At 36.7% G+C, this 12,240-nt stretch overlaps 3 protein-coding genes across 3 annotated transcripts; all 3 read right to left on the bottom strand.

Annotated features, from left to right (window-relative positions):
• Nucleotides 1–411: 411 nt before the first annotated feature.
• Nucleotides 412–1,332, bottom strand: LOC115800194 (olfactory receptor 13C2-like). The gene has a single exon (XM_030757444.1). The coding sequence runs from the start codon at nucleotides 1,330–1,332 to the stop codon at nucleotides 412–414; it is 921 nt and encodes a 306-aa protein (XP_030613304.1).
• A 2,737-nt stretch (nucleotides 1,333–4,069) lies between these two features.
• LOC115800193 (olfactory receptor 51E1-like) lies at nucleotides 4,070–5,497 on the bottom strand. Its single transcript, XM_030757443.1, has 2 exons — nucleotides 4,544–5,497; nucleotides 4,070–4,078 (listed from the first exon to the last, which is right to left on the bottom strand). Exons 1-2 carry the CDS (start codon nucleotides 5,495–5,497, stop codon nucleotides 4,070–4,072), a joined length of 963 nt encoding a protein of 320 aa, XP_030613303.1.
• A 3,451-nt stretch (nucleotides 5,498–8,948) lies between these two features.
• Nucleotides 8,949–9,959, bottom strand: LOC115800192 (olfactory receptor 2T27-like). The gene has a single exon (XM_030757442.1). It carries the CDS (start codon nucleotides 9,957–9,959, stop codon nucleotides 8,949–8,951), a length of 1,011 nt encoding a protein of 336 aa, XP_030613302.1.
• Nucleotides 9,960–12,240: the final 2,281 nt, after the last annotated feature.

Below are 12,240 nucleotides of genomic sequence, written 5' to 3'. Positions count from 1 at the left end.
TTGTGGATTGGTGGAATTACATGCTTGTGATCAAATAGCATTCTGTTTTTTTTTTTAAAGAAAAAGTTTTTTTTAGTTTAGTTTTTTAGTTTCTTCACAACAACACACAACAATGCATTGGAAACTTTTTTTTCTTTCAGCTGTATTCTAAAGAGTCTGCCTGAGCATATGCAAAGTGAAAATCTATTTAACATAATGTTTCAACAGCGTCCAAAAGCAAAGTGATTTAGAACAATAAATAAGAAACTACAGCAAAAAAAAAAAAAAAAAAAAAAAAAAAAAGTAAAACCATGGGCAATTCTGGCAGTTTACATCCCTACATTAACTGTTTTTAGAATTAATTACTGATTAAATAAAATATCCTCATCTATTTTTAAAACTACTAAAAATTGATTAATCTGTGATGATGTATCATTTCATTTTTCTAAACAACATTTTGAGGTGTTTAGAAATTTCTTTCATTTTCAGTCCATATATGATTGGATTGCACAGAGGATTATATGTTATAATTTGCAGTGTCATTACAAAACGTGCAGTCTTTGGAAAATCTGAGTCCAGCTTAACAATGATGACATCATAAGTAATCAAAATAGAATAGTTAATCAAAACTAACAGGTGAGGTAAACAGGTCTGTGTGGCTTTTCTCCTGACAGCTCCACAACTCTGATAAGCAATTATTATGATCTTTGTGTAGGTAAAAATTATGAAAAGTAAAGGGAACAGTACAAGATTAAACAGAACAACTACACCATATATTGATATTTCTTTTGAAGTAACACAGAATAGAGTGGTGACTGAGTTGTTGCAAAAAATTCCTTCTAAAATAGAGCTACAGAACATGGTATTATTACATATTAAAACTGGCACTGCAACATGACAAGCAGGAACCAACCAAGCAGAAACCAGCAACAAAATGACTTTTTTTCCCCCCATGATGGTTGGATATTGCAGAGGTTTACAAATAGACACATATCTGTCATAAGACATAGCTGACAACAGCAAGAATTCGGAGGCACTTAAAGAGTAAAACATAAAAACTTGAAAGAGACAAGCTTGATAAGATATGATCTGTTTCTCAGATAAAAAGTCAATCAAAAGCTTTGGGTAGATATTAGTGCTGAAAAGAAGAGAGTTCAGTAACAAAGCTGCAATGAAAACATACATGGGCTCATGGAGGTTTTTGTGTATAACAATAAGGCATATGATAGAGACATTAAAGCAGATTATGAGAATAAATGCTGTAAACATGATCAAAAAATAAAGATATTTGTATCTGTGCACTTCCACATGCCCATTAAGTGTTATGTATGTCATATTTAAATTAGCATTCATTAAAAGGGTCAAAAATAGATACAACCACTCAAAAGGTTCCTATGCTGTGCACTGGAATGCACTTTGTGCTTATTGGTCTTCAGAAACTAAGAACTATTCAATGCTTGTTGCATGGTTTTATTAGACATAAGCACCCTCTATGGAGCTCATTACCATCTTCATGAAACGATTTCCTCACCACTGTCAAACTCTAGAGACCCTTACTCAGAGGCAGTTTGGACTTTGTAAACCTATATGATTGGATCAGTGAACCCAAAACTCTATTCAGGCTCTGAAAAGTGGAAGAAATATTTTGTGTACCCATAGGGCCTGTTTTCTTCCACTTACTGTACATGAGGTCGGTTCACAGGGTCAGCAGCCTAAACAGCCTACTGCTTGTATCTGTGATCTTGTTCTTTTTTTCACTACCCAAAGCTCATGACCATAGGTGAGAGTAAGGACATACAGTGGCTTGCAAAAGTATTCATACCCCTTGAACTTTTCCATATTTTGTCACATTACAACCACAAACATAAATATATTTCACTGGAATTTAATGTGAAAGACCAACACAAAGTGGTATACAATTGTGAAGTGGAAAGAAAATTATACATGATCCAAAACATTTTTTACAAATAAAAAACTGAAAAGTGTGGTGTGCAAATTCAGCCCCCTTTTCTCTGAGTGCAACCAATTGCATTCAGAAGTTGCCTGATGACTGCTTATGAGTAAAAAGAGTCCACCTGTGTGTAATCTAATCTCAGTACAAATACAGCTGCTCTGTGACAGCCTCAGAGGTTGGTTAAGAGAATATTGGGGAGTAAACAGCATCATGAAGTCCAAAGAACACACCAGACAGGTCAGGAATAAGGTTGTGGAGAAGTTTAAAGCAGGCTTAGGCTATAAAAAGATTTCCCAAGCTTTGAACATCTCACGGAGCACTGTTCAATCCATTATCTGGAAATGGAAAGAGTATGGCACAACTGTAAACCTACCAAGACAAGGCCGTCCACCTAAAATTACAGGCCAAACAAGGAGAGCACTGATCAGAGATGCAGCCAAGAGACCCATGGTGACTCTGGACCAAATGCAGAGATCCACAGCTCAGGTGGGGGAATCTGTCCACAGGACAACTATTAGTTGAAAGCCATTGTTAAAAGAAAACCATAAAAAGTCCAGTTTGCAGTTTGCCAGAAGCCATGTTGGAGACACAGCAAACATGTGGAACAAGGTGCTTTGGTCAGATGAGACCAAAATTGAACTTTTTGGCCAAAATGCAAAGTGCTATGTGTGGCGGAGAATTAACACTGCACATCACTCTGAACACACCATCCCCACTGTCAAATATGGTGGTGGCAGCATCATGCTCTGGGGCTGCTTCTCTTCAGCAGGGACAGGGAAGTTGGTCAGAGTTGATGGGACGATGGATGGAGCCAAATACAGGACAATCCTGGAGGAAAACCTGTTGGAGTCTGCAAAAGACTTGAGACTGGGGCAGAGGTTCACCTTCCAGCAGGACAACGACCCTAAACATAAAGCCAGGGCTATAATGGAATGGTTTCAAACCAAACATATTCATGTGTTAGAACGGCCCAGTCAAAGTCCAGACCTAAACCCAATTGAGAATTTGTGTCAAGATCTGAAAACTGCTCTCCATCTAATCTGACTGAGCTTGAGCTATTTTGCAAAGAACAATGGGCAAAAATTTCAGTCACTAGATGTGCAAAGCTGGTGGAGACATACCCTAAAAGACTTGCAGCTGTAATTGCAGCAAAAGGTGGTTCCACAAAGTATTGACTCAGGGGGGCTGAATACTTTTGCACACCGCACTTTTCAGTTTTTTATTTGTAAAAAATGTTTTGGATCATGTATAATTTTCTTTCCACTTCACAATTGTATACCACTTTGTGTTGGTCTTCCACATTAAATTCCAGTGAAATATATTTATGTTTGTGGTTGTAATGTGACAAAATATGGAAAAGTTCAAGGGGTATGAATACTTTTGTAAGCCACTGTAGATCAGTCTGTAAACTGACAGCTTCACCTTTATGTTCAGCTCTCTCTTTGCATTGATGCCACGTCTGTATCAATGCAGGCTAGTCCCTTGCTTGTTTCTCCATTTCTTAAATCAAAATCTTAAATCTGACCCTTGACTCTGGACCAGTTTGTTTTAGGGGACCCTTCTAGAGTAATAAACTGAAACTAGTGTTCTTCAGCATGGATTGCATTTATAGTACCAGTCAAAAGTTTGGATGAACAAGTGTGTCCAAACCTTTGACACAGGAGTCAGGAGCCAGCAGTTGTAAACCCCTACTTCCAGTCTGCGAAGTGCTTTGAATGGTCAGTAGGACTAGCACTACATAAATGCAAGTACATTACATTATAATGTAGGTAAGTATGGAATGCACTAGTCAAAAATGAACTAAACTGTTGGGGTAAAAAGTGCTCTGTTAGGGAATGGTGCAAATTACCTTGTGTGAATATACCATACTACTCCCTGATGTGAAATAACTGGGTGGAGTGCACTCCAATTACGAGGCATGTATTTAGAAAGGCAAAACCATTACACCCCATTATGATGCTTTTAATCTGTAATGATGTGGTATAGTGGCAAACATGAAAAGTTATGAATGCCATTACTGGCAACAAACCCTGACAGCAAGGAGAGCTTCACAAATTGTATAAAAGAATAAAAGTGGCTAAAGCACAAAATGTTAAAAAGGATAAAGAGAGTTGTGCCTGTTATACTAAATTAACATCATGATACCTAAAATTTGTGAATCACCAAAACAGAGCAAAAATTTAAAAAAATGTGATGACAGCTACGAAGCAAATGCAATAATTGAAAGGTTCAAAGGCACTGCATTATATTAATAACTGCCAAGTGTATTCAGTATACATAATATGGGCAGACAATACATTTGAGTATGATTAATTATGAAGAACATAAAAATGTGAAAATATATTTGTACAATAAACAGTGTGTGTGTATATATATATATATATATATATATATATATATATATATATATATATATAAAACACAAATAGATACACTTATCTCAATTCTCTACAGTTTAAAAAAATTATTTAACCACTAATTAAAGTACTAGTATGGAGTAGTAATCATTAAACAAGGTTATAACTAAAAACATAATCTGTGATTATATCAGCTATAAAAACTAATAACTACACTGGATAGAAGTTGAATCTTTAAATTTAGATTACAAACATGAGTTCTGATAAATAACTTAAATTTGCCTTGACAAAACAACCTCCTGAGGTGTTGAGAAATTTCTTTCATTTTCAGTCCATATACAATTGGATTGAAGAGAGGATGATACAAAATCACTTGTAAAGTCAATATAAAACGTGCAGTTTGGGGTAAATTGATTTCCAATCGAGCTATAATTATATCATATGAACACAAACATGTGAAGCTGATCAAAACGAGCAGGTGGGGTAAACAGGTCTGTGCAGCTTTTTTCCTGACTTCTCTGCAGCTTCGATAGCATATTATAAATATCTTTGAGTATGTAAAAAGTATGAAAAGCAAAGGAAGAAATACAGTGTTAATTAGTATAAACATGCCATATATTATATATGATGTTCTTGGGGTTGCACAATAAAGCTTGGAGATTGCATTATTACAAAAGATTCCATTCAAAGTGAAGTTGCAGATTTGAGAAGTATTAATGATTACAGCTGATGGCATAAGTTGACAAGCAGGCAGAAGCCAAGTTAAAACCAGCAAAATTTTGACAGTTGTTTTTCTCATAATAGTATGATATTGAAGGGGTTTACATATAGACACATACCTGTCATAGGACATGGCAGCCAAGAGGAAAAACTCAGAACCAGTTAAAGAGTAATAAATAAATCCCTGAAAACTGCAAAATGAATGTGTTGTGATCTGCTTCTCAGACAAAAAGTCTATCAAAAGTTTGGGGTAGATATTTGTGCTGAACATAACAGAGTTGAACAATAATCCTGCAATGAAAATATACATAGGCTCATGGAGACTTTTTTCGGTCCAGATGAGGCAAAAAATGGTTGAGTTACTGCAGAGTATTAGAATATAAGCTGTAAGCATGACAGCAAAATACAACAATTTGTATTTTTCTAATTGTACATGCCCAGCTAGGGTAATATATGTCAGATTAAACTCATCATGCATTTGCTCCATGAATCCAAATGAGTAATGAAGTACAAAAGTCAGCTTGATACTAAAATACACCTAATGAAATGTTATATGTTACATTTAATTCATCATGCAGTAATAGAATAAAAAAGATATAACATTGAATAAAGACTGTATAGCAAGGAAAAAAACAAAGAAGAGATCGGAATTACAGACAAATGCAATATACTAGACCATGAGATCAGCTACAATCACAATATTTAGGAAAGTGAATTGTAAGAACTGATGGGATCACCTTATGAATCTTTTTTCTCTCTATGGATCTCATTAAGACAAATTACTGCCATGTGACCACATTCTCTGCCTTGTTTGTGCAAATGTTCCATTTTCTTCCAAACATTAAAGTTTAAAATCCAATATACTTTACATTTAAATAACTATGCATTTGACTTGTAAGGTTGAAGAAATAATTTTATGTGAATGTAAGCTTCACCACAGTTCCCAGATTACTACATATTAATACCTGGCCATTACGAAGAAGCTTTCTTCTGACTACCATTCCAAATAACCACCTCCCAACAGGGTGTAATTTTTCAGTCATTTTCCAGTTGTGCTTTTGTGAACTTTTTTTTAACACAATGAGGCCTGTAAAGAGATGTAGTTCTTGGGCTTTTTCTTTTTGTCACAATTTCTCTTTAAAATTGGTCTGACCTCCAGGTGAGCTTGCTATAATGTCTTCTCCTGCAAAGATTGTGTCATTGTCCTAATACATACGTGAATGCTGCAGACAGGCCAGCAATCTTGTGTTCTTGCTGGGGTTCCCATGACCAAAGGGCAAGAGCCCCAGAGAACCAGCAACGATGGGCAGCTGACCCCCGCCAGATGCCAGTCATCCCTGGATGAGCCAAGGAATGGCATACAGTATTGCAGCCTCGAACACGCTCTCGCTCAAAGCCACTTTGAGAGGGGCAGCTCAGTGCTTCGGCCTTGGTTTAATATTACATTTATTTATACTTCAAAAAAAAAATTCACAATTGTAGTCAGAATTGTCATGGTGGGCTGTTTGGCAGGCAAGGTTGGATCCAGAATGCAGGACTCTCAAGGCAGGACTGAACTTAATGCAATTTATTGAAATAATGACAAGGAAATAATAGTAAAACTGTGGCTGGACAGGTGCCGGGGAAGCCCTGACAATGACACAGCAAGGGACCGGAGGAAAACACAGACAATATATATACACAGAGACTAACAAGGGAGTAGGCAACAGGTGGGAAGTGCAGGGAATCAAAAAAGCCAAGGACAGGAAGTAAAACTAAACACAGCATATGTGATGAAGACTGACAAAGTAAAACAGGAAACAAATAAGCACAGGGACAGAGACGCAGACTCGTCACAACACTGAATACAAAAATACATGAAACAAGGACCATGACAGAGGGACAAAACAGACACTAGAACATAGAGATGCAGGAGAGGCAGGAACAAAGGGAACCAGGAAGTTAACGACCAGATAAATAATCACCAGACTTAGAAAACCCATAAAAACCAAAAATCCAAACAATGAACAAACTTAGAAACATAATGAAAAACACTATATACATAAAATACAATAGCAGATATAAAAACACTATATACATTTGTAGCATGTAAATCTGTATACAGCATACGCAATATGCATTATGGGTAGAGGAATGTAAATAAATAAAAATGTATATGTAATATATGCATGGGTGCACTGTATGGATAAAATGATGGCAGTGGAGGTCCAAGTGTCCAAGTGACTCATGACATCATGATATGTTATATTATCTACCTGGAAATATTCTCTGCTCCACTGAAAGGCCTCTGCCAGTGACCTCAGCCTCTGAGTCTTGGTTTGGGTCTATCGGGACTGGGGGCATTTCTTTCCTTTCTTCGTATCTGTAACTCTGTGTTTTCTTTCAGATTATTTTTCATATGCTTGTATAAATTTGTCGTATTACCACCGAATCTCACAGCATTGAACAATAGCCACACAGTGCTCCTCTTCCTCACTGTCATTGCTCTGACCCGTCTCTGCGCTGCCTGTGATTGTGCATGCTGCTGCCGGCGGGCTGGGCCTGATCGCTTTCTCGCTTGTCTGGGGCCGTCGAGTCACCCGACGTATGACATCGAAACACTGTGCGGACCAGGTCCGTGTACTTTTTGGTCATTCATTTTTCCATTTTGAAAACAGATATTGAAAAACAAGAAACTGATTGAGTTTTCGTTTTCAAAACACATAAAAAAAGAAAAATGGATCGTTGTTTATTTAATTTTAATTTTATACTCCAAATTCATACAATGTAAACCAAATTATCTTTCATTTTTTCCATTTGAAAACAAAACATACATTTGCAAACAAAAGAAAATGTCAAAACGGCTTTCTTTTTATTTTTCTCAAACTTTTCTCAAACCATCGTCAAGGCAACTCATTACAATACAAAGCACTCTCTCTTATTTTGTGCTTGCTTTTGTCAGTGTATGGTTTTCAGAGCTGTTAGGATGGCTTTAGAACCACACTCTAAAGAAATTGTAGACATGACAAAAAGGGGACTGGCTTCTGCGGTAATTCCTGCAGTTATCTCACATTGCTGTGGTGAAGAAGGGCGGCTCTCCCTGAGGAGCATCAGGAGATTTTGCATGGAAAATGGCTAAAGTGGACTCTCAGAAATATAATTCATTTTACATTGTATGAAAAGGAAAATTTAAACAAACAATCCGTTTTATGTTTTTCAATATTGCTTTTCAAAACAGAAAAACAAATGAACACAAAGTACACGGACCAACAAGGAGCAAAGTGTGCCTGCTCTGCACTGTGACAGGAGCAGCACTTACAGTCAGCTCACATCTTTGATTAAACCACAGCAGTGCATACAGGAGAGAAACTGACGCTAAAGTATCGATCTCATTACAGTGGTAATGATCAATATAGATACCAACATTGGTACCCCCCCGGCCCTGAATACAAGCAGAAGCGAATGGATGGAATAATTTATTTGAGTCATCTGTTCAGTCACTAATAGCCAACATAAACTAATGTAAGCCTAGAGGCAACCAACCCACCGACTTTATGTGACTTTGTCAAACTTAAAAATGTATTTCTTAAAGCTTCACTGAAAAGTTAGGCTTAATTCCAGCATTATATATATATATATATTTAATATATGGCCATAGGTTTGACTCCACCTTTCTGTGTGGAGTTTGCATGTTGAACTGAATATGTGGTAAATTACATTTGAGCATACTTAAGTAAAAAGAAAGAACATATTTTTAAAGTAGTACACTATAGTTTACACAATAAGCACAGAGTCCATGTACATATATCACTATACTGATTGAAGTAAATTTCTAATATTAGTCAATATTAAGAGTAAAGTAAGGTACATTATACACTATCACAGTATGGACAACTTAACTCTAAAATTTGCTAATGATACTCTTTGATATATAGAAGATCAGCTGTGCAATGAAATTTCTACACTGGAGGGACGTCCGGCCTTTGAACTTGTATCACAACAGAAATGACGACTCTTCCAACATCAGTTCTGATACACAATTTGCCTTGACAAAACAACCTCCTGAGGTGTCGAGAAACTTCTTTCATTTTCAGTCCATATACAATTGGATTAAAGAGAGGATGATACAAAATCACTTGTAAAGTCAATATAAAACGTGCAGTTTGAGGTAAATTAATTTCTAGTCGAGCTATAATTATATCATATGAACACAAACATGTGAAGCTGATCAAAATAATCAGGTGGGGTAAACAGGTCTGTGCAGCTTTTTTCCTGACTTCTCTGCAGCTTCGATAGCATATTATAAATATCTTTGTGTATGTAAAAAGTATGAAAAGCAAAGGAAGAAATACAGTGTTAATTAGAATAAACACACCATATATTAAATATGATGATTTTGGGGTTGCACAGTAAAGCCTGGAGATTGCATTATTACAAAAGATTCCATTCAAAGTGAAGTTGCAAATTTTTAAGGTGTTACTGAATACAGCTGATGGCATAAGCTGACAAGCAGGCAGAAGCCAAGCTAAAGCCAGCAAAATTTTGACAGTTGTTCTTCTCATAATAGTATGATATTGCAGGGGTTTACATATAGACACATACCTGTCATAGGACATGGAAGCTAAGAGAAAGAACTCAGAACCAGTTAAAGAGTAATAAATAAATCCCTGAAAGCTACAGAATGAAAGAGTTGTGATCTGCTTCTCAGATAGCAAGTCTATCAAAAGTTTGGGGTAGATATTTGTGCTGAACATAACAGAATTAAACAACAACCCTGCAATGAAAATATACATTGGCTCATGGAGACTTTTTTCAATCCAGATGAGGCAAAATATGGTTGAGTTACTGCAGAGTATTAGAATATAAGCTGTAAGCATGACAGCAAAATACAAAAATTTGTATTTTTCTAATTCTACATGCCCACCTAAAGTAATATATGTCAGATTAAACTCATCAGTCATTTGGGCCATGGTGCTGAATGTTAAATTAAGAAGACCAAATAAAGAAGTTTAAACGTCAGCTCCACACCAAAATACAGCAAATGAAAAATTTTCTTATGTAAATTTTTTACCCACCATGGATCTTTTTGAACTTCCATTAAGGATTATTTATATTACATTTAATGGATCATTGACTAATAAAATAAAGAAATCAGACATTATTGAATACAACAGCCAGATTTTATAACAGGTGGGAAAAAATGAAGATGAAATGAGAATTTCATACAAATGTAAGATATTAGATTATGAGATCCACTATCATCTCAACATGGAGAAAGTGAATTGTTAGGATCAGTGAATAACCTTATGAATCTTTTTTTTTTCTCTCTGTGGATCTCATTAAGTTAACTGAGCAGCTGTCATGTGACCACTTTCATCCAACTCTAGAGGCTATAATGTGTACGTCTTGTCATTGTTTTTGCAAATGTTCTTTCAATATTTTTTCCTCACATTAAAGAGATAATGAAGATAACTCACAAAGTTAAATAAATACTTCCTGCACAAATACAATTAAAGAGAAAACCAAATAATTTACAACAAATTTCCCCATCAATATTTAATTGCAATATGTTTTGTTATCACATTGGGCTACCTTTAATCTGATTAATCCGCAGAAGCATGGACAAGAGTTAAAGTGGCACAGATTCACAACCAAACTGTAGGAATACTTACAGTGGGTACGGAAAGTATTCAGACCATTTTAAATTTTACACTCTTTGTTTCATTGCAGCCATTTGATAAAATCAAAAAAGTTCATTTTATTTGTCATTAATGTACAATCAGCACCCCATCTTGACAGAAAAAAACAGAAATGTGGAAATTTTTGCAAATTTATTAAAAACGAAAAACTGAAATAGCACATGGTCATAAGTATTCAGACCCTTTGCTCAGTATTGAGTAGAAACACCCGTTTGAGCTCGTACAGCCAAGAGTCTTCTTGGGAATGACGCAACAAGTTTTTCACACCTGGATTTGGGGATCCTCTGCCATCCTTCCTTGCAGAGTTGTTCCGAAGCCACACTTTTGTTATTTTAGATGTGTGCTTAGGGTCACTGTCTTGTTGGAAGGTGAACTTTTGGCCCAGTCTGAGGTCCTGAGCAGTCTGGAAGAGGTTTTCTTCCAGGATATCTCTGTACTTGGCTGCATTCATCTTTCTTTCAGTTGCAACCAGTCGTCCTGTTCCTGCAGCTGAAAAACATCCCCACAGCATGATGCTGCCACCACCATGTTTCATATTGGGATTGTATTGGGTAGGTGATGAGCAGTGCCTGGTGTTCTCCACACATACCACTTAGAACTAATGCCAAAAAGTTCAATCTTCGTCTCATCAGACCAGAGAATCTTATTTCTCATAGTCTGGGAGTACTTCATGTGTTTTTTTGGCAAACTCTATGCAGGCTTTCATATATCTTGCACTGAGGAGAGGCCTCCATTGGGCCACTCTGCCATAAAGCCCCGACTGGTGGAGGACTGCAGTGATGGTTGACTTTGTGGAACTTTCTCCCATCTCTCTACTGCATCTCTGGAGCTCAGCCACAGTGATCTTTGGGTTCTTCTTTACCTCTCTCACCAAGGCTCTTCTCCCACGATTGCTCAGTTTGGCTGGATGGCCAGGTCTAGGAAGAGTTCTGGTCGTCCCAAACTTCTTCCATTTAAGGATTATGGAGGCCACTGTGCGCTTAGGAACCTTGAGTGCTGCAGAAACTCTTTTTTAACCTTGGCCAGATCTGTGCCTTGCCACAATTCTGTCTCTGAGCTTCTTGGGCAGTTCCTTCAACCTCATGATTCTCACTTGCTCTGACATGCACTGTGAGCTGTGAGGTCTTATATAGACAGGTGTGTGCCTTTCCTAATCAAGTCCAATCAGTTTAATTAAACACAGCTGGACTCCAATGAAGGAGTAGAACCATCTCAAGGAGGACCAGAAGAAATGGACAGCATGTGAGTTAAATATGAGTGTCACAGCAAAGGGTCTGAATACTTATGACCATGTGATATTTCAGTTTTTCTTTTTTGATAAGGTTGCAAAAATTTCTACATTTCTGTTTTTTTCTGTCAAGATGGGGTGCTGAGTGTACATTAATGAGAAATAAAATGAACTTTTTTGATTTTAGCAAATGGCCGCAATGAAACAAAGAGTGAACAATTTGAAGAGGTCTGAATACTTTCCCACTAACATACCCACTGTATGTTAAGAAGTGGATGATGGTACTGATGCTTGTGTTTAGGTGGAATCACACTCATTCTTTAT

Source organism: Archocentrus centrarchus, chromosome 21 (genome assembly GCF_007364275.1).
Source record: "Archocentrus centrarchus isolate MPI-CPG fArcCen1 chromosome 21, fArcCen1, whole genome shotgun sequence".
NCBI lineage: Eukaryota > Metazoa > Chordata > Actinopteri > Cichliformes > Cichlidae > Archocentrus > Archocentrus centrarchus.
This window is presented reverse-complemented; position numbering and strand designations above follow the sequence as displayed.